The 21,856-nt window shown below is 38.6% G+C and overlaps 2 protein-coding genes across 3 annotated transcripts in view; one reads left to right on the plus strand and one right to left on the minus strand.

Annotated features, from left to right (window-relative positions):
* Positions 1–4,915, minus strand: part of slc4a1ap (solute carrier family 4 member 1 adaptor protein) — a 34,655-nt gene extending 29,740 nt beyond the window's left edge. Inside the window, exons 1-2 of one of the 2 annotated variants that reach the window (XM_079833915.1) lie at positions 4,538–4,915; positions 1,367–1,810 (exon numbers count right to left, since the gene is read on the minus strand). In XM_079833915.1, coding sequence (XP_079690041.1) covers positions 1,367–1,810; positions 4,538–4,882 — 789 coding nt within the window. In that variant the 5' untranslated portion in view covers positions 4,883–4,915. The remainder of the gene's footprint in view (positions 1–1,366; positions 1,811–4,537) is intronic. The other variant, XM_079833916.1, reaches the window with a different exon arrangement.
* Positions 4,916–5,087: 172 nt separating this feature from the next.
* On the plus strand, positions 5,088–21,266 carry supt7l (SPT7 like, STAGA complex subunit gamma). The gene is made up of 5 exons (XM_079832262.1): positions 5,088–5,213; positions 6,664–7,141; positions 10,598–10,922; positions 11,010–11,247; positions 20,230–21,266. The coding sequence occupies exons 2-5, from the start codon at positions 6,711–6,713 to the stop codon at positions 20,490–20,492; spliced, it is 1,257 nt and encodes a 418-aa protein (XP_079688388.1). The 5' UTR covers positions 5,088–5,213; positions 6,664–6,710; the 3' UTR covers positions 20,493–21,266.
* The last annotated feature ends 590 nt before the right edge of the window (positions 21,267–21,856 follow it).

A 21,856-nucleotide genomic window follows, 5' to 3' on the forward strand; every position in this document is an offset into this window, starting at 1 on the left:
TCAAATCTGTTGACTTTAGCAATCTTAGTTGCATTATTTGCCAACGGTGACGGTTCAAAAATGGGAAAAGGCATCTTTTGTGTTTTTTTGCATGCCTGTAAGAAGTCTCTTAATATCCCTTTAGAGTTTTGGTTCTAACGTTTCTTTTTGGATCTTCATTTTTAAGGTCCTATATGGTTCATTTCCAGAGCTATATGGCTCCGCAGGTAAATTGTTAAATTGTACACATTTTCAGTGGTCAAAAACCCCCAAATGTGGGTCACTTTACATACAGCTGATAATTTGTGAAGAACAAATAATGTTGAAACTAGAAATGTATCTTGTTTTTTCTATCTACATTCAACACAACTGCATAGAACATTCCTGTCTGAGATCCATAAATATTATTTTTCCAGTTTGTGTGCCTGTAACTCTAGCCCCCGGTTTCACAGACAATGCTTAAGCTAATCCTAGACTAAAATGCATGTTTGAGCTATTTTAACTGAAAGAATCTTGCACTGACAAATCTTAAAATATGTCAGTGGCATTGTTTTGTCTCAAGATGCACACCAGTAATGTTTTTTTCTTGGGCACGTTTATAAAAGTTACTTAAATGTCCTAATTGAACTAAGGCCTAATCCTGGCTTAGTCTAAGCCCTGTCTGTGAAACCGGGCCTAGAAGTATTAAAGAAATCTTAAATTCCTTCTAGATTCTCATTCTTAATAAACTTTTTCTTTTGTAATCTTCATTTGTAAGGCTCTATATGGATGGTTCAATCCCAGAGATATTGGGATCTTAATGCGACTCAATGTCCAAATTGTTGAATCCTACCCATTTTTAATGGTTGAAGACCAATCGTGGGTCCCTTTTCAAACAGCTGATACTTAATGTGTTTAAAGAAGAATATCTGAAGAACAAATAATACTGAAACTAGAAATGTGTCTTGTTTCCCTCTAGCAAAACAATTGCACACTGAATTGCTGAAATTTGGTTGATTTGACACGGAATAACATGAGTGATTTTTATCAGGTAGTCACAGCGTTGTATGTGTGCACCTCTTAAAGGGACAGTTCACCCAAAAATGACAATTCTGTTATCATTTACTCACCCTCAAGTGGTTTCAAAACTGTATGAGATTCTCTCTTCTGTTGAACACAAAAGATTATATTTTGAAGAGTGTTGGTGACCAGATAGTTGACAGTAGCCATTGACTTCCATAGTATTTTTTGTCCTACTATGAAAGTCAATAGAGTCCATCAACATTCTTCAAAATATCATCTTTTGTGTTCAGAAGAAGAAATAATCTCATACAGTTTTGGAATAACTTGAGAGTAATTGATGACAATTGTCATTTTTGGGTGAACTATCCCTTTAATAAATACATACCTGCAAAATAAAGAGTCGCGTGCTTCCTCCAAACTTTATAACATGTCCCACTCGGAGCCTTATGTAAGTTTTAGGGGGTATTTTGTTCTTATTCACAAAAGTCCCATGAGTGCTGCCCAGGTCATAGGCATAGAAGCCCTTCTCCTCTCCCACGCCCCCGTCCTGCTCGGCTGCACCCCGGTACTGAACCACGGCGTGATAGCGGGAGATGGACGGATGCTCCAGAGACACGTCACACACCGGCAGCCGACCCACCACGAAGTAACTCCTCTGGGTCAGCGGGACCGAGTCTAGTATCGCCCCGTTCTTCAGCAGCTCAAATGAGTAGCTGATGTCAGGAACGCATCCCCACGGGGGCTCGGTGTACGGGAGCGGAGGAAACTTGCCCGCCGGAGGTAGTTTGGCTGGGATCCTGGGTCTGGTGTCTTTTGGTTTGGGCTGGACCTGGGTCAATGACATGCACAATTTTGTGTCTAAGTGCATTATTTCCTTTTAAAGGGATAGTTCACCCAAAAATGAAAATGACCCTATGATTTCCTCACCCTCAAGCCGTCCTAGGTGTATATGACATTCTTCTTTCAGACGAACACAATCAGAGTTATTTTAAAATATGTCCTGGGTTTTTGTAAGAAAAATATCCATATTTAAAACTTTATAAAGTAAAATATCTAGCTTCCAATTCAACATATGAAGAAAGTGTAACCCCTCTCACAGGTCAAAACGCTTACGCTACTTCCGACGTCATATACACTTTTTCCGTAAGTTGAAGGTGGAAGCTAGATATTTTACTTTATAACGTGTTAAATATGGATTTTTTCCTTACACAAACCCATCGATTTGCTTCAGAAGGCCTTTATTAACCCCCAGGAGCCGTGAGGAGTACTTTTATGATGGATGGATGCACTTTTTTGAGCTTCATATTTTGGACTCCCATTCACTGCCATTATAAAGCTTGGAAGAGCCAGGATATGTATTAATATAACTCTGATTGTATTCATCTGAAAGATGAATGTCATATACACCTAGGATGGCTTGAGGCTGAGAAAAATCATGGGCTAATTTTCATTTTTGAGTGAACTATCCCTTTAAAATTATTTCATAAACTCATGCCATTTATCACTTTATTCTATAAAACCTATTTAGTTTGAATTGATTTTTAGTACATTTAAATAATACATATATGGTCACACTTTAGTTTAGGGTCCAATTCTCACTATAAACTACGACTTTTGCTTCAAATTCTTACTGCTTATTAATAGTTAATAAAGTAGTTGTTAAGTTTAGGCATAGACCCTTTTCACAGACTGTGATGATTATAACACTAATACTTTGTATTCTATTACTTTTGCATCAAATTACAAAAAACAAGTTACCACTGCAGTGAGGGCGTTTCTAATACAGCATCATACATGGTACAAATTAACATATTTCTCTCTTTTGACAGCCGTTATCAATTTCACTCTATTTTTTCCCTCTTTTTGAAAGTTGTGAAATTACTATTGTGGCATTTTTCTTTTGCTATTTGAGCAAATGCGCACACAAAAAAAATATTTAACGTATTCTCTCATTCCCAGCTATAATATTTAACCCAACTATGACGACTTCTGCTCTGAGAAACCCGGAAATGTGAAAAGGGTCTATTGGGTACGATTAAGGGCTGTAGAATATGGTCATGCAGAATAAGGCATTAATATGTGCTAAGTGCTTTATAATTTTATTAAACAGCCAATATCCTAATAATGTGCATGCTATTGAACCCTAAACTAAAGTGTTACCATTATTATTTTATGTTTTCTTATCGTAAACCCCCAAATTGTCAGGAGTTGCAACTGTCCGAACAAATGAACAGACTAAGAAAACGATTTAAAATGGCGTTGAATAATAAAAACGAAATATTATGGCATCTTTTTAGGTTTGAAATGTTATAAATATCAGTCATTTTAAAGCTGTTGAGATAATTGAAAAACTGTTGCCCAGCAATTCGTAAACTCAAATGTCAAAAATACAGAATATATAGTACATTTATTTACAGAATACAGAAAAAATTGTAAATTTAGTAAATTTTTAATATACTTTAAAATATAATTTATTTCTGCGAGGCAAAGCTGTATTTTCAGCATCATTACTCCAGTCTTCAGTATCACATGATCCTTCAGAAATCATTCTAATATGATGAGTTATTATCAATGTTGGAAACAGTTGCTGCTTAATATTTTTTTGGAACTTGTGATATGTTTTTCTAGATACTTTTATGAATAAAAAGTTAAAAAGCACAGCATTTATTCAAAATAGATTTTTTTTCAACCAATATAAATCTTTATCATCACTTTTTATCCATTTAACACATCCTTGCAGAATACAAGTATTAATTTATTTCAACAAAAAAGAAAGAAAAAAATGACTGACCCCACATTTTTGAACGGTAGTGCTACAGTTGAATGTTGTGTTATAACAATAACACAATTTGAATGTTACAATACATTTCTGTTTTAAATAAATGCAGTTCTTTTTTTCTTTTAAAACTTGTTGTTCATCAAAGAATCCATTTAAAAAGGACCACAGGTTATGCAATTAATATTAAGCAGGACAACTGTTTCCAACATTGATAATAACTCATCATGTGACACTGAAGACTGGAGTAATGATGCTGAAAATTCAGCTTTGCCTCGCAGAAATTATATTTGAATTTTAATCACACTAATAATATTTCGCAATATTACTTTATTGTGTAATATAAATATAAAATATTTCACAATATTTTTTTTTCTTATCATCATTTTTCTATATGTTTATCAAGCCTGTTATGAAATGCAGGCTTCATGAGGATAAGAGACATTCTTTCAAAAACATTAACAATAGTAATGTTTTTTAAACTTTTGTTTAATGTACAGTGTACAACATACAACTATTTGGTTTTATATAACGTTAGCTATTTTTAAATATAGTTTAAACTGCTAATTTCAAGTATGGGTAGGTTGTACAACTACAGTAACGTTATATACACACATACAGCTATTTGGTTGCTAAGCCTGACATAAAAACAGTCAGAAAATGAATTTAAACTATTTAAAATGTAATTTAACAACGGGAACTTGTTTAAACACACTGTTTAAGACTTAAAAGGTACATGCAAAAACCCCTTTTGTGAAGCTTTATTTGTCAAAAACCCACCTTCTGCTGGTGCTCCTCTGCTCTCTCGGATGATGGATGGTCGGATGGCTCTGTTTGAGTGTCTGTGGGCTGGTGTTTAGTATCAAGATCTGTGTCGTGATTCTCTGATCTGATGCTTAATTCTTCTGCGAGTTTCTTGGCTGCGTTTGATCCTCCTGGTTTCCTCACCGGGAGAGATGGAGCTACGAAAATGTCCGGTTTCTTAAAAGGATCATCCGCGTTTTCATTAGTGCTGCTGGTGTCCTGTTTAGTACCCGAGCTCTTCTCTGTTTCCATTTCAGTGTGATTATTATTTTCCCTTTGCCCGCTGCGTTCAGACTCCATCGTGTGTTCGGTTACCGACATGGTGTGTTTGGTGTAACACTTTAATGATTCCGTTCCTGTAACGTTACTCTTGAATTTGTGATATCTTATTTTGTTCATAACACGAAATGTATCAGATTATTTTACTGTGTATTTATAATAATTATTTGTGACATATAGAGCCAATTTAATATCTTAAATTATTATATTTTATCTCCGATGTGTAGGAACTATTTACATTTTCCACGGATATATTTTAGTGTTGTACCTGACCACCGCTCATCGTTTATATGTCGTTTTGTCGAAACTGACAATAAATGATACTTATTGTATTACTTTGCTATTCTTCGTTATGATCAGTTGCTCATAAAAGGTAAAACAAGTAATTTGTTCTCCGATGATTAAGTTAGGCTTTATAATTGTTACATTAAACATTGGAGTCTGCAGGGCGCCTAATGTTGTGCAAGTTAGTGTCAATTTAATAGATTTAATTAAGTCTTTTAATACATGAAAGCATGTCAAAAATTAAACGCTTTATGTGCATATTATAGTATATCAGTATGTTTCTACCTGGAAATTACTGAAGTCTTCAGTACTGAAAGGGAATCTCATCAAGAATATGTCCAAATGTATATATATATATATATACATATATTTAGGAAAAAAATTTCTTTTGTTGTTTTACTTTTGAGTTTGTTTGTGATTGTCTAACAATCTAACGAGACACATAGATGGTTTCAATATACTTACAACGTAAAAGAAAGGCAGAGCAACAAACACTACAATGATGTAAACATATTTTGATATCAATAACTTAAATATATATATATATATATATATATATATATATATATATATATATATATATATATATATATAAATGTATATTATATTAAATGTATATAATGTTATGTGTACACATTATTAAGGTGTATTGTATATGAATCGAAAGTTTAAAAAACATGTATTTTTAATGCTGTCAGTCAAATTGATTAAGCGCATCTAACAAAAGTTTTTGCTTACATAATATATATGTGTATATATATTATTATGTTTTTATATATATATTTATATATATATTTAAATATATATATATAATAATGATACATATTATGTAAACAAAAATGTTTATGTTATATGCGACTAATTGATTTGACAGTGGCTAGTTATGCTTTAGTAAATGCAACAATCTTAGCAGTAAGTAAGTAGTTGTTTTTTTTTGTATTTGTTTGTGTATGAAAATTAATTTGACCTAAATTAATAATGTAATATTTAACATTGAAATTGTAATATTGGTAATATTGTTATTATTATTTTACTGTATGATTATTCAGAACAAATATAGGGTCATTCCTTGTGCAACTCAACCAGAGGTCACTGGCAAAAAAAAATATTTTGATAATTTATTTTCTGGTGAAAGACATACATAAATGAAGAAGAAGAAAGGCAAAATATGAAATGTCATAGATGTATATTAACTAAGTAACTCACTTTTGTAGAGGAGGTTTTCACCTGCGATTTAAAGCCAAATGACTTTAGAAAGATCAACGATGGCAGCATCATTATTTTATTTTTACACAGAGATCGGTTGGTCTATTAGTAAAATCTGTTGACTTTAGCAATCTTTGTTGCATTATATGCCAGCGGTGACAGCTCAAAAATGGGAAACAGCACCTTTTGTGTTCGCGATTAATCGATTTGATAGCGCTACTTTTTTTCTTTTGGTATTGGAGGTAACCATCCATAACTACTACATGTGCATCAGGTGAAATGTTTTTATAATAATGTCAACTTGAAAAAAAAAATGTCTTTATGGTTTTCAGATTGTCCTCAAGAGTTGTACCACTGCCCAAAGAAGCACCGTGTGAAGATGATGCGTTATTGGGGCGAGCTCCCAGTGGCTTCGGCTCCCTCGGGCCGTAGTTCTTTTGACCTTCTGCAGCGCGAGTTCCGGCAGGTGGAGATGCAGGACCCTCCCCTGCACCAGCCCTCTGCACAGCGTCCACGTCCCACCACCATGCTGGACATCCCCTCAGAGCCCTGCAGCCTCACTATCCACACCGTGCAGCTGAGCCAGCATGCCCGTCGTCTCCGGAGTCTCATCACCGCCGCCCAGCAGGGCCAGCAGCCTCTGCCCACGTTATTAGATGCCCAGGGTGTCTTCAAACCTGAGGATGTGGATGCTCTACCTCCCCGCCCCGTCACACCCACTGTACCTGATGATCTGCTTCCTCTGGATAGTAAAGCTCCTCGACAGCCGTTCCAGCTACGCCACAGTGACCCAGAGAGCGACTTCTACAAGTACGTCAGTAGATCATCATCTATATCGGCCATTGTTTGTTCTGAAAATATGTTAAAGGTCCATTAAATTGAAACTCATACATACAATAACTCTTCTAGGGTGAACACATCTGCATTAAAATGTGTATTAATGCATAATGCATTCAAATTTCATTGAAAAAGTAAACATGTTATGGTGATGTAGCTGTCATTGCCTCATTGAAAGAATGAAATTCATTAAAAGAGAACCTTTTATTATTTATTAGAAAACTAAATTTGTAGCAAAACAGAAAATGATTTCATTGAGAGTGTCCAGGTCAATAAGTCTCTTAAAATATCAGTTAATTGTACCTTTTAAGGATAAGGGAAGGTTAGTTCAGCTTGCAAAATGCCATGTGATGCAACTCCCCAAAAACGTATATTAATCTATGTATTTAGAGTTAAATAGTCATTCATAATGTTGTTAAAAACCCTTTACCTTGCATATTGTGCGATATGGCAAAACATATCATGTCACAATATATCATATTTTTTTCAGACAGGATCACAAGTCACAATTCTATCACAATTATTTTGTGTGTTGGTTTTTTAAGACTAGCTTGCAATTCACAGAAATACAATAAAAAATAATATATATTAAACGCTGGAAGAAGTAGAAGAAGAAGAAGATGAGTGTTAACGATCTTTGCCGGTGTTGTAAAAATAATTTAAGGATACACAGAGTACTTACCAACAACAACATCATCATGTTTGAGAGAAATAGTAAAGGTGAATGCATAACCAACAAGTTCTCCGTTTAGTGAACGAGTTCAACCCAAGCGCTCTTTGGTGACGTGGATGATGACGTTACTGTTGATCATCTGTCCATCATCGTATAAAGCCCGTCCTGATGACTTGATTGGTCCGAACAGCTCATAGTTGCTCCACAACGGATTAAGTCCAGACCGAACTTCCCGACCTCAAATGTTGTGGGCGAGGCTGAATTCGGCTGGCATCCAGGCTATGTATTTGACATAGAGCTGGAACAATTTGACCTAAAATCTAAATCTCGATTAATTGAACATTTTACCTCGATTACGATTAATGAACGATTATTTTGCCCTTTTTTTTTGCTTTCCTTTTTTTGCCCTCATAGTTCACTGATAAGGTTTGTACTATGAATATGCTCAACTATTAAAGGTGGGAGTTTTTTTTTCTAATGAAAAAGTGCATTTCTTTGAGATTTTAAAATACTTAAAGGAAACAGCTCACTTTCAGCAGTTATTGTCTATGGTTTGTAACATTTTTGTTTGTTGTACATAAGATACAGATAAATTAACACAGTACGCCTACATTACATTTATATGAATGCATTAATGAGAGAATGATTGTGTGTGTGTGTGTGTGAATTACTCATACCGTCTCTATTAATTATGAAGCTGTGGTTTGTAGTTACTTCAAAGTCAGACAAATCTAAGATCTAACGGTTGAGTTTCTAAGATAATGTAGTGATGAATCACAGGACAGCGTTGACAATGAGTTTCTGCGCTGCTCTCTGCGTGCAATCTTCAGGTGATGTGCGAGCTACTGTCTGAGTGTTCGTGTGTCACAATATATCAGTGCATTAGTTCAAAATAATACACATCTGATGGTCTAAAATCGCTTCAGTGTTCAAACAGGCAGGCCGTAAAACACATACAATTGACAAACTTCATGAGGACGCAAGTGAAAGTGATCTGGCGCGCACTGTCAGAGACACGACACAACTCGACTCTCTGTGTTACAGAAAACAGCTCATGAGCACTGAACGGAGATGTTTGCCATGTTGTTCTTGAATAGTGTAAAATCGCTTGAATGTTCAAATTGGCAAGCCTTTAAACGCATTTAACTGACAAACTTCATGAGGACGCAAGTGAAAGTTATCTGGCTTCAAGTCTTGCGCGCGCCGTCTGTGTGTGTATCAGCGCATATAAGAACGGCGATTAACTTACCTGTATAAACTGTAAAACATGCAATTACCATAGTAATTCTGAGCATCTAGATTGTATAAACAAAGATAACTGTGCTTGCAAACTGCACCTGATGTGACTGGACGGGGCGGAGTCACGTGACCGACATGGGAAAATGCCAAATAACCGACATGGGAAAATTACGTTGGTTAGAGGTTCTGAATTTCGTTTTCGATTACCTTTTGATTAATCGTCCAGCCCTAATTTGACAATTTAAGCACAATAAGACGCAAAAGAGAATCTAGCTACTGGCACGCACGCAAAAAAAACGAAAAAACAACAAACTGTGTGAATAAAAAGTTTGACCGGCAAGGCTTTAAAAACACATGAAAATAATTAACGTTCATGATGCTGGATGTCATGGGAGCGTAACCTTATACTACTGCGTTGCTAAACGTGATGTGAGTGTATGTGGAGTTGTACAGGATTTTGGGACTGTGGCGCAGCTGATGAATGTGCACTGTTGCATGATACTGCAATATTTCTTCAAAAGCAGATTTTTATTATTCATCAATCGTGATATTGCACACCCTTAATTCAGATTAATTGTTATGTTTTATGTTGTACTTGATGGTTACGCCTAAAACTAACTTAAACTACTAGCCTACCTAATATAAATTCAAAACATTAAAGACAAGTAAACGGTCAGTAATAAAATAAAAACAAGCAAAAGCACAAATGAATACAATATAACAAAATGGATACAAATAAAATAAACCGTGCTTTTCAGGTTTTTCAGGTAGGTCTGACAGTAATCTTCAGGTACAGGAATTGAATAAAGTTTAATAAAGTCTTCATTGTGTAAATAAAACATCCTTGTTCATTCCTTATTAAAGTTACAAAAGTTGTTCAGTCAAGAGCAGTGAGTGATCTTTTCTTCGTTGTTTGATTAGCATTAAAAACAGACAGCATCAGGATTATTAGGCTGCTGTCACTTTAAGAGTGAATGCACGGATCCAATATACTGATACACATGCATTTACTTTCTCAACTGTTTACATTCACTATATCTAGACATCATTTTGTGTGAATTTGTCCGCTCAAGCGCAAGAAGACATGAAACAGAGCTCAGTTTAGTATTCAGACGCTTCCTTTCGCGTCATCTTGAATTTTGTCAAGGCTTAAACTTTCATAACGATGCAGCGTCTGCCCGTCAACTTTCCCGAGCATCGTTCACGTTTGTTCACGTTCATGCATTGTTAGAACTCATAAATGTTACCGGCCAACTGGCGAGTGACACCGCTTCATATACTTGCCAACACCGTTTTTTACTCGCATTTATCACTTGGCAAGACTAAAAATGAGAATTTTTAGACTAAAAATTAAACTTTTTTTTTTTACTGTTTACCAAACGCATAGGAAACCAACATGAATACAACAAACATTTCTAAGAATTAAAATTCCGAACTAGTTTGTATTGAAAAATCGTGAACACTTCCTAATTAGATGTCTTTTCTTCTCTATCTTTCACCTGTTTTCCCAACTTTAGAGGCAAAGGTGAGCCGGTCACTGAGTTGAGCTGGCTGTCCTGCCGTCAGCTTCTGTACCAGTCGGTCGCCACAGTGCTCGCTCACGCTGGATTCGAGTCTGCGAATGAGAGTGTATTGGAGACTTTGACCGATATGGTTCACGAACACTACCTGCGGCTCACCAAGTTGCTGCGTGTGGCTGTTGATAGGGAGGCCTGCCGGGGCTCTTCACCCTTCCCTGATGTGGTGGAACAGGTCTTTCATGAAGTGGGCATTGGCAGCGTCCTAGCGCTCCAGCGCTTCTGGCAGGTCCGCATTAAAGATTACCACAGCTACATGCTGCAGGTGAGATATCTCCAGCTTCAATACCTACATATAGCTTTTACTGGCATTGCTTTGGCACTAACTGACTAGCGTCGTCTTTGACTGAAGGTCAGTAAGGAGCTCTCAGAAGAGTACGAGAGACTCGTGAATCCAGAAAAGGCTCTGGAGGATTCCAAACCCTTAAAGGTTAAAGAGGAGCCTGTGAGTGACATTGCGTTTCCTTTGAGCGAGGAGCCGGAAGCGGATCCGGCCTCAGGGGACCAGGCCCTGCCCATCGGCGTGCTGGGAACATCCAGTGAAAGACTGGCTGGAGGACTGGAAGAAGGGCAATCCCCTCACACATCAGGTACCTCATTCACTTCTGACGGATCCTTATTAGTGCTCAATTAAGACAAGTTTAAAGGGTTAGTTCACCCAAAAAGGACATTTCTGTTATTAATTACTCACCCTCGTGTTGTTATTTTGTAGAGACCAGGGAAACACCCAAGACGCTTTAATATATTATGTGTTTTAATAGACGGGTGATCAACTGTTTGAATACATTCAAAGCACCTTTGTTTTGAATAAGCTACCTATAGCGGCAAAAATTACATAATATGCCTTTAACTGTGTTGCTGTGAGTAGACTATGAGTAAGCAATTGAGTAGACGAACACCCTGTCTAGAGAAAGGCAAGCATCTCGCTTATAATAAACCCATTCAACATATCTGCAGTGGGTGCATTGTTTAACATGGTTTGAGGCTGTCTACACTGTTGTAGGTCATCCTGGTATTGATAATACTCATTTCATACACTGCTCTCACCTACTATAGTATGGAGATATGTGTATTCAGACATGGGTTGGTGTCAGAGGCAAACTCTTGGCTCAGAGCAAAAAAAGTCACAACAGATTTTTAAGTAATCCATGAAGTTTAAAGAAAATAAATATTGATTAAAATGTATTAAAAAGTGTTGACTGTGTTGAGTCAAAATTTCATAGGAAATGAATATGGGTCACTTTGACCCGCTTTATGCATTCTTAGGGTAGTGATACAAAACCTTTTTTTTCTCATCATATGACCAAGAAATATGAAAATGACATTGCAGGTCGGAAACAAGTTTTTGAAGAATTCATGGAATATTAAATAAATAAACATTTTCATTGATAAAATATTTAACAAATCATAGCATGCCACCCTTTGTGCATTCCAGGGTTAAAGACCTTTTGTCTTTAAGTGACTTCAAGTATATTCATTGTCTGTGAATATATTTAAAAGTGAGATAAACCTGGTGTAAAGAACAGGAAAAAAACATACTTCGTATTCGACTACTCAGTGGGTTGTCTGAATGTTTAGTTGTGTTAAGGAAGCTGCATTATGTTCACCACACCCTGGTCAGCTGTGCCTTTGGGATATATGGACTAAATCAGGATTTGTATTCTTTCTGATGTCACATATTCCAAATAAATCTTCATTCAAGGAACACCTTTCCTAAAATATAAAGGCAGGTTTTCATAAATATATTAAGAGCCATTTACACAGTGTGAGAAAAATGTATTATTGTCATAGTAATATAAATAACATTCTCAACATCAAAATGAAAGAATTTACTTTCATATACCCTATACTGCCAAAAGTATTGGGACACCCCTCCAAATCATTGAATTCAGGTGTTCAATCACTTGATGGCCACAGGTGTATAAATCAAGCATCTAGGCATGCAGACGCTTCTACAAACATTTGTGAAAGAATGGATCTCTCTCAGGAGCTCAGAGAACTCAAGCGTGGTACTGTGATAGGTTGCCACTTGTGCAATAAGTCCATTCGTGACATTTCCTCACTACTAAATATTCCACGCTCAACTGTTAGTGGTATTATAACAAAGTGGAAGCAATTGGGAACAACAGCAACTCAGCCACGAAGTGGTTGGCCACGTAAAATCACAGAGCGGGGTCAGCGCATGCTGAGGGTCACAGAAGTCACCAACTTTCTGCAGAGTCAATAGCTACAGACCTCCAAACTTCATGTGGCCTTCAGATTAGCTCAAGAACAGTGTGTAGAGCTTCATGGAATGGGTTTCCATGACCAAGCAGCTCATCCAAGCCTTACATCAGCAAGTGCAATGCAAAGCGTGGGATGCAGTGGGGTAAAGCACGCCGCCACTGGACTGTAGAGCAGTGGAGACGTGTTCTCTGGAGTGACCAATCACACTTCTCTGTCTGGCAATCTGATGGACGAGTCTGGGTTTGGCGGTACTTACCTGACTGCATTGTGCCAAGTGTAAAGTTTGGTGGAGGGGGGATTATGGTGTGGTGGTTGTTTTTCAGGGGTTGGGCTTGGCCCCTTAGTTCCAGTGAAAGGAACTCTTAATGCTTCAGCACACCAAGACATTTTGGACAATTTCATGCTCCTAACTTTGTGGGAACAGTTTGGGGACGGCCCCTTCCTGATCCATCATGACTGCGCTCCAGTGCACAAAGCGTCGGTCCATAAAGACATGGATGAGCGAGTTTGGTGTGGAGGAAGTTGACTGGCCTGCACAGAGTCCTGACCTCAACCCGATAGAACACCTTTGGGATGAATTAGAGCGGAGACTGCGAGCCAGGCCTTCTCGTCCAACATCAGTGCCTGACCTCACAAATGCGCTTCTAGAAGAATGGTCAAAAATTCCCATAAACACACTCCTAAACCTTGTGGAAAGCCTTCCCAGAAGAGTTGAAGCTGTTAGAGCTGCAAAGGGTGGGCCAACTCCATATTAAACTCTACGGATTAAGAATGGGATGTCATTAAAGTTCATTTGCATGTAAAGGCAGGCGTCCCAAAACATTTGGCAATATAGTGTATTTATATGTTTTTTGAAAGTCAAAATGATTGTAATCATTTTCATATAAAATCTCTTGGTCTAAATTAATAAAAAAAAATTCAAAGCCCACATATAATCACAAAACTAAAGAGTTTTAATACAGGATTTAGAGGCTGATTCTTGCTCAGCAAAACATCTAATTGAAGCCCAGCTGTGTGTTATCCTTTTTTCATACTGCAACTTTTTTTATAAAGAAGGCATCTGTGTGTTCTGACAGACAGTATAAAGAATCAGCAACAGACTTTAGAGAAATGTTGTCCTTTAATCTGTCAGCAATACCTCACAAATCAACATGTGGATTCTGCATAATAACAGGAACATAGCTCACTTCAGGCAATTTGAAGTCCAACCGTGATTGTCTTTGAAATGTATTGTTGAAAGCACAGAATTTGTTACACAAGCGGCTGTTGTGGTGGTGCTTTAAAGAGGATGAGTTGATGCAAAACTGTCTGCACAACTACTTCAGCTTTCTGCTTATTATGGATCAGGCCTTTCCGGTACTGCATTCAGCACATCTTCAGAGAATTATTTTAGGGCTGTCGAGCGTAAAGCCATTTATCTCAAATTTTGAATTTAGTCAAATTTGCATATGAAAACACATTTTCCTTTCCAAATGTAGTTCCGGAATAATAAATAATAAATAATGTTTTTGCCACTAGCATGCAGCAGTCTACTTCTTACCAGTGTGTTTCGATCATTAATGATATTTATAATGAGCTTTGATTTATTAAATACATTATAGTTGTATTAGACCTTCAGACTGACGGCAGAAGCTCTGGACTCAATAGCAGCTTTCATTGGCCAAGGACCGCCCAGAGGCCGTCTGACTGATACATAAAGCAACCAATCACAGTTGGTTTTGTTCTGCGTCATGTTTAGGGGCGTGAAAATGTAACATCGATGTCCCTACAATAGCAGACCAGCGTGTAAAACTCTTGAACGTATTTTAAAGAGTCTATGCCGCTAACTTTACATACTTCACATACTTATGAAAATCCAGCGTTTAGTTGATCCTGATAAGCGCTAATTGTCACAGTTGTAAACAGTGAGCTAGTCGGGTATTTTATTGCCGTCCGAATCCAGAATGTCAGTGTTTTTCTCCTACCACCCGCGTAAAAATCCTGTTAAAACGTTATTACGCTAAAATATCCGCAGCATTATGTTTACCTCATGTAAATAAGAGGCTGTATTAAAGGATTAGTTCACTTTTAAATAAACTTTTGCTGATAATTTACTCACCCCCATGTCATCCAAGATGTCCATGTCTTTCTTTCTGCAGTCGAAAAGAAATTAAGTTTTTTGATTAAAACATTCCAGGATTTTTCTCCATATAATGGACTTCAATGGGCTCCAAATGGTTCAAGGTTACGATACCAAACGTTACCAGACGATGAATAAGGGTCTTATCTAGCGAAACGATCAGTTTCTGCGAGAAACCGAACAGTATTTATGCTATTATTTTACCTCTTATCAGACAAACGTGATCTGCTAACTTCCGCTAAGTGAGGTCAAAATACGAGCGTGGTCATAGACATATGGATTGTAGATGCCTCATTAGCGCCTGCACGGATCAGTAGAATGAGGCATCTATGATCGATATATCTATGACCACGCTCGTATTTTGACCTCTCTTAGCGGAAGTTATGGCGGAGCTCAGAGATGATCACGTTCGTCTGATAAGAGGTCAAATAATATCATAAATACTGCTCGGTTTCTCGCAGAAACTGATCGTTTCACTAGATAAGACCCTTATTCATCGTTTGGTATCGTTTAAAGCCCTTTGAAGCTGTACTGAAACTGTCATTTGGACCTTGAACCGTTTGGAGCCCATTGAAGTCCATTATATGGAGAAAAATCCTGGAATGTTTTCATCAAAAACCTTAATTTCTTTTCGACTGCAGAAAGAAAGACATGGACATCTTGGATAACATGGGGGTGAGTAAATTATCAGCAAAAGTTGATTTAAAAGTGAACTAATCCTTTAACTTAATTCCGCTTATTTCCACATCTTTAAAATGACATCCATCATTCTGAGATAAAATACAAGACAGAAAAGCAGTTTAACTATAATGCGTCTATATCTTCCTATTTTTTAAACAGGAGATTTAAAGAATATTTAGAATATTATTTTCCTATTATTAAAGTCGCCATGAAATGAAAATTGACAATTCTTTCTACAATTCTCTAATATTGTTGTGTTTATTATGAATTATTTATCTGTGCACTTAATTATTTTAATTATTTTCCATGTGCCCTCATAACCATTAATCAAAAATGTTAACCTTCCCTCCCCACTCGAAATGACTTCTCTTCCTGTCATGTGCTATGGCGCAAGGGTGGGGCTATCGCGGTCTGCCTCGCTTTTGCCTCGATTTTGATTTGGAACTTCCAACAATCCAATCAATTCCCGAAGCACTACTTTTTTTTCTCATTTCAGAAGACATTTCACTCGGATATACGTCACTATAAGGAAAAAATCGCAACTTCCGTTTCATGCCGACTTTAAGTTAAATAGGAATTTATTCTTATTATTCCGAGTATATGACATTTTATTTACAGCAGACTATCATGAGACTGACCACGTGAGCAGTGTTCCCGGGTTCATGGGATCACAAAACTCGCTCCTCCACCGTGAATAAAGCACCATCTGAATTCACGGGTTTTATCACTGAGGTGGCATGCACATTAATTTTTACTTCCACATGAGAAACAATTACTATCCGAATAGGGCTATACTACCCATATTCATACTATAGCCCTACTCGGACAGTAATTGTTTCTTGTGGGGTCATAAGGTATTTTCATCATTGAAAATTTCAATTTTAATGCCGTCTGAATCCAGAATGTCAGTGTTTTTTTTAAATTACCTACTGTTTTTAGACAAACACCAAGGTCGTGTGGTAATTGAATTGCCCACCGAATGCACATCTCTGAGTTTTCAACAATATATTACTTCAAAATGCACTGTTTATATCCTTTTTGACCACTGCAGAGCACATACGGTTGCGCTTTGCTGTAATTTAGATGCATTTTAAAGATCTAGACTTTTATTACTGAAATGCTGGCAAGTATTTACAAGAGCAAGATATTTCATCACCACTCAAAAAATAAAAAGAAGAAAAGCACGTAAAGATTTTATGATTTTATGTTAAAATAACCGCAGCATTATGTAAATAAGAGTCTGTATTCACTTACTTCCGCTCATTTCCATGTGGAATAAAATGACATCCTTTATTTTGAGATAAAATACAAGACAGAAAACTTTTAACTTAAATGTGTGTCTATATGTCTATTTTTGAATTGATTTAAATAATTAAATAATATTATTTTCCTATTATTAAATTAAATATGCATTAATTCTTATTACACCAAACATATGACATTTTATTTACAGCTTACAATCATGTTATTGACCACATGAGCAGCGTTCCCACGTTCACTAAACTCGCTCCTCCACCGTGAATAAATCACCATCTGAATGCACCAAGTTTATCTTTAACGAGTTTATCTCTGGTGGCATGCAAATTGATTTTTACGGACTTCCACGTGAGAAACAATTACCTTCCGAAAAGGGCTTATGTAGAGCATACTTTTTTAACGGTCACAAAGTAAGTTCAAATTCAAATGTAGATTGTCAGACAGTACACGATTTCTGGCGCACCAGAAGGCTTAGTAAAAGAGCATAAATGGCCTCTTTAAGGGAAGCAGGAAGGATTTGCATAATGACAGAATTAAAGGGATAGTTCACCCAAAAATGAAAACTTGACATTTTTCTGCTTACCCCAGGGCATCCAAGATGTAGGTGACTTTGTTTCTTCAGTTGAACACAAATAAAGGTTTTGAACTCCAACCGTTGCAGTATGCCAGACTTATTATGCATGTGAATGGGGTCAAATTCTACGAGAGTAAAAAAAACATTCAGAGACAACTTCAAATTAAACCCTGCGGCTTGTGACGACACATTGATGTCTTAAGACACGAAACGACTGGTTTCTGTGAGAAACCGAACAGTATTTATATAATTTTTACCTCAAATACAACACTATGTCCAACAGCCTTGAACGCGCATCACTAAAATCACAAAATGAAAGTAAAAGCACCTCATGGACGACTGCCGCGCACACACATAACAAAACGTAAACGAAACACAACTTAAAATCCAGGCCTGGTCCTCTCTCGTCCTTCCCTCGTGTCGCTCTTTCTTATATGCCTCCGTGCTCCCTCATGAGAGGACTCGAGACCGCTGTGCCTCGCAGGTGACGCTCATTCTCAATCACGCACACCGATCTCGCTCTCGCTCTTCCCATGTCTCTCGCTTGTCCACCTCGCCACAGAGGTAAATGTACACGATATGGCGTAGAGATACGCGCGAGAGATCACTTCCGTATCCCATTGAGATACGCCGTATCGAACATGACATCATGACTTTGCGTAAACATACACGGCACTTTCTAAAGCCAAATGGCGTGTTATCTGTACGCATTTTGAACTATCCGCGTGTATGTCTACGGCGTGTGATTCCGCGTGTATCTCTACGGCGTGTGATTCCGCGTGTATGTCTACGGCGTGTGATTCCGCGTGTATGTCTACGCCGTGTGATTCCGCGTGTATGTCTACGCCGTGTGATTCCGCGTGTATGTATACGCCGTGTGATTCCGCGTGTATGTCTACGCCGTGTGATTCCGCGTGTATGTCTACGGCGTGTGATTCCGCGTGTATGTCTACGGCGTGTGATTCCGCGTGTATGTCTACGCCGTGTGATTCCGCGTGTATGTCTACGCCGTGTGATTCCGCGTGTATGTCTACGCCGTGTGATTCCGCGTGTATGTCTACGGCGTGTGATTCCGCGTGTATGTCTACGGCGTGTGATTCCGCGTGTATGTCTACGGCGTGTGATTCCGCGTGTATGTCTACGCCGTGTGATTCCGCGTGTATGTATACGCCGTGTGATTCCGCGTGTATGTCTACGGCGTGTGATTCCGCGTGTATGTCTACGCCGTGTGATTCCGCGTGTATGTCTACGCCGTGTGATTCCGCGTGTATGTCTACGCCGTGTGATTCCGCGTGTATGTATACGGCGTGTGATTCCGCGTGTATGTCTACGCCGTGTGATTCCGCGTGTATGTCTACGCCGTGTGATTCCGCGTGTATGTCTACGCCGTGTGATTCCGCGTGTATGTATACGGCGTGTGATTCCGCGTGTATGTCTACGCCGTGTGATTCCGCGTGTATGTCTACGCCGTGTGATTCCGCGTGTATGTCTACGCCGTGTGATTCCGCGTGTATGTCTACGCCGTGTGATTCCGCGTGTATGTATACGCCGTGTGATTCCGCGTGTATGTATACGCCGTGTGATTCCGCGTGTATCTCTACGCCGTGTGATTCCGCGTGTATGTCTACGCCGTGTGATTCTGCGTGTATGTCTACGGCGTGTGATTCCGCGTGTATGTCTACGGCGTGTGATTCCGCGTGTATGTCTACGCCTTGTGATTCCGCGTGTATGTTTACACCGTGTGATTCCGCGTGTATGTCTACGCCGTGTGATTCCGCGTGTATGTCTACGGCGTGTGATTCCGCGTGTATGTCTACGGCATGTGATTCCGCGTGTATCTCTACGCCGTGTGATTCCGCGTGTATGTCTACGCCGTGTGATTCCGCGTGTATGTGTACGACGAAACTAACCATCATCTCTGCGTGTATCTCTACGCCGTGTGATTCCGCGTGAATGTCTACGCCGAAACGAACCATAATGTGTGTGTGTGTGTATGTCCCCACAATGTAAATTGATTTATAAACATACTAAATGATGTTTTTTTGAAAATGTAAAAATGCAGAATGTTTCTTGTGATGGGTAGGTTTCGGGGCAGTGTGTGTTTGTGTGTGTGTGTGTGTGTGTGATGGGTAGGTTTAGGGGTAGGGGTAGTGTAGGGGATAGAATGAAACGGCGTTGATAAACACGCTAAAAAACGATTATGCGTCTTGATAGCAGGCAAAATGGCATACGAATTGGCGTGTCATACATACGCCATTTCATGAGATCAGTCTGCCGTATCGTGTACATTTGACCTCACTCACCGGAAGTGATGAGGCATTCAAGGCTGTTGGACATGGTGTTGTATTTGAGGTAAAAAAATATATAAATACTGTTCGGTTTCTCACAGAAACCGGTCATTTTGTGTCTTAAGACATCAATGTGTCGTCACGAGCCGCAGGGTTTCATTTGAAGTTGTCTGTGCATGTTTTTTTACTCTAATACAATTGGACCCCATTCACATGCATTATACGACTGACAGACGGCAACGGTTGGAGTTAAAAATCTTCATTTGTGTTCTACTGAAGAAACAAAGACACCTACATCTTGGATGCCCTGGGGGGTAAGCAGATAAATGTCAAGTTTTCATTTTTGGCCTTTAAAGACAAGCATCATTCAGGACGTTTGTTAATAAATATCCAGATTGTTCCAGTGTTTGTTTTTTGTCTTGAACAGGAGCAGCAGGGAACAGCTCTCCCTTGTGGCATCTAGCCCAGGTGAAGATGGAGCCTCAGGACAGTGAGGAGGGCCAGGTGTCAGGCCATGGGGTTCTGGGTAGCGACGTCTTTGAAGAGGGCCCCATGTCTACCATTAGCGAGGCTGGCATCCCTCCATCTCCCGGCGGTTCAGAAGGAAGTTACATGTCCCATTCCCCAGATTCTCTCATGGGCACGTCACCTTTCACCCAGCGGCCGAAGAAACGGATGAGAAAAGTGTAGCAGTTTTAATCTCTAAATAAAGAGACTGAAAGCTCCCCCACAGTCATTGCGATGCATAGTATCGCCTTCTTTTGGGACTACATGCTTTAGAATGGAAGTTCAGTGAAATTAAACGAAAGAGACAAATATTGTGCGTGTGTTTGAATCCTCCCCCAGCAAATGGCAGACGGTCACTGTTTTACCCAATTGTTGAGCAGGACAATTACTTGTTTGCCATGGCGAAATTAGCATCTGTTTATTGTAACGAAACAATGGAGGGAGCACAACATGGGGAGTAATTATAGCCTGATGTCTGCTTCAAAACACACAGGGATATCAATCAAGGAGTAATGGCAAATTAATTACAGCACGCATAAATCTGCATGTTAAATAACGCAGGCCATTTCATTACCTGCACACTCCCAGGCGACACAGAGGAGGCATTGTCTTCTGGCCACCTGCGTCAAAACTGTTTTCCTAAAATCACACTGGTTGTGTAAATTTAGCTTCTCGCCCTCACCGGGTGACAATGCATTCTGAGACTCCATCAAGAGGAACTACAACTTGATAGCAATCGCACAGCTTCTATAAATGAATGTGTGGGCTTCCAGTGGCCACTTCAAGGGCGTATTATTTCAGCTAGACAAAGTCTGCCATCTGTCAGTACATTTTTTTAAAAGGATTAGTTCGCTTTAAAATGACAATTTCCTGATATTTTAGTCACCCCCATCTCATCCAAGATGTTCATGTCTTTCCTTCAGTCGAAAAGAAATTAAAGGGTTTCAGTTTCAGTCAATCTCATGTCAATCTGGAGTACCTATAGAGTAGTATTGCATCCTTCATATCTCCGAAAAGTCTTTAATTTGATTATATTCATAAAAGAAAGATGGGCTGTACCGAGTCTTTCTGGAAAAAAAAACGAGCGGCTGGAGGCGTATTGTGTGGGCGGAGCTAAAGAATGACGAGCGTTCGCAGCGATTGCGTTGAGAGCGTCTGAAAGCTCTGACATCCTTAAACGTTGAAAATAAAAATCAGATCAATCAGATTTAGCCATACATAAATGATCCAGAATCAGATCTGGAGGCTGAAATTGAACAGGAGAAGCAGCAACGACGACTACAGCAGGACGTCTCTATACGGACTACCGGCACATCCGGGAACTTAACTGTTAATTTTATTCAATGCCTTTTTAGGGGAAAATAAACTAGACTTCCCATAGACTTACATACAAAATAGCGGCACAAAACAATGTCCGTACACAGCCGGCAGGCTTGAATAACTTAAGAAATCACTCAGAATAAACATGTCAAGTAATTAGACACTCACCTTAAGGATTATTAGGAACACCTGTTCAATTTCTCATTAATGCAATTATCTAATCAACC

The sequence above is a fragment of the Gobio gobio genome, assembly GCF_949357685.1.
Source record: "Gobio gobio genome assembly, chromosome: 13".
In the NCBI taxonomy this organism is placed as follows: Eukaryota; Metazoa; Chordata; class Actinopteri; order Cypriniformes; family Gobionidae; genus Gobio; species Gobio gobio.

What these genes read in the sequence shown, in the direction of transcription:
- supt7l (XM_079832262.1), top strand. Translation starts at nt 6,711, where the DNA reads ATGATGCGTTATTGGGGCGAGCTCCCAGTGGCTTCGGCTCCCTCGGGC. An exon ending in CCAGAGAGCGACTTCTACAA is followed by an intron (nt 7,142 to 10,597) that starts GTACGTCAGTAG and finishes TCCCAACTTTAG; the next exon opens with AGGCAAAGGTGAGCCGGTCA. An exon ending in GCAATCCCCTCACACATCAG is followed by an intron (nt 11,248 to 20,229) that starts GTACCTCATTCA and finishes TGTCTTGAACAG; the next exon opens with GAGCAGCAGGGAACAGCTCT.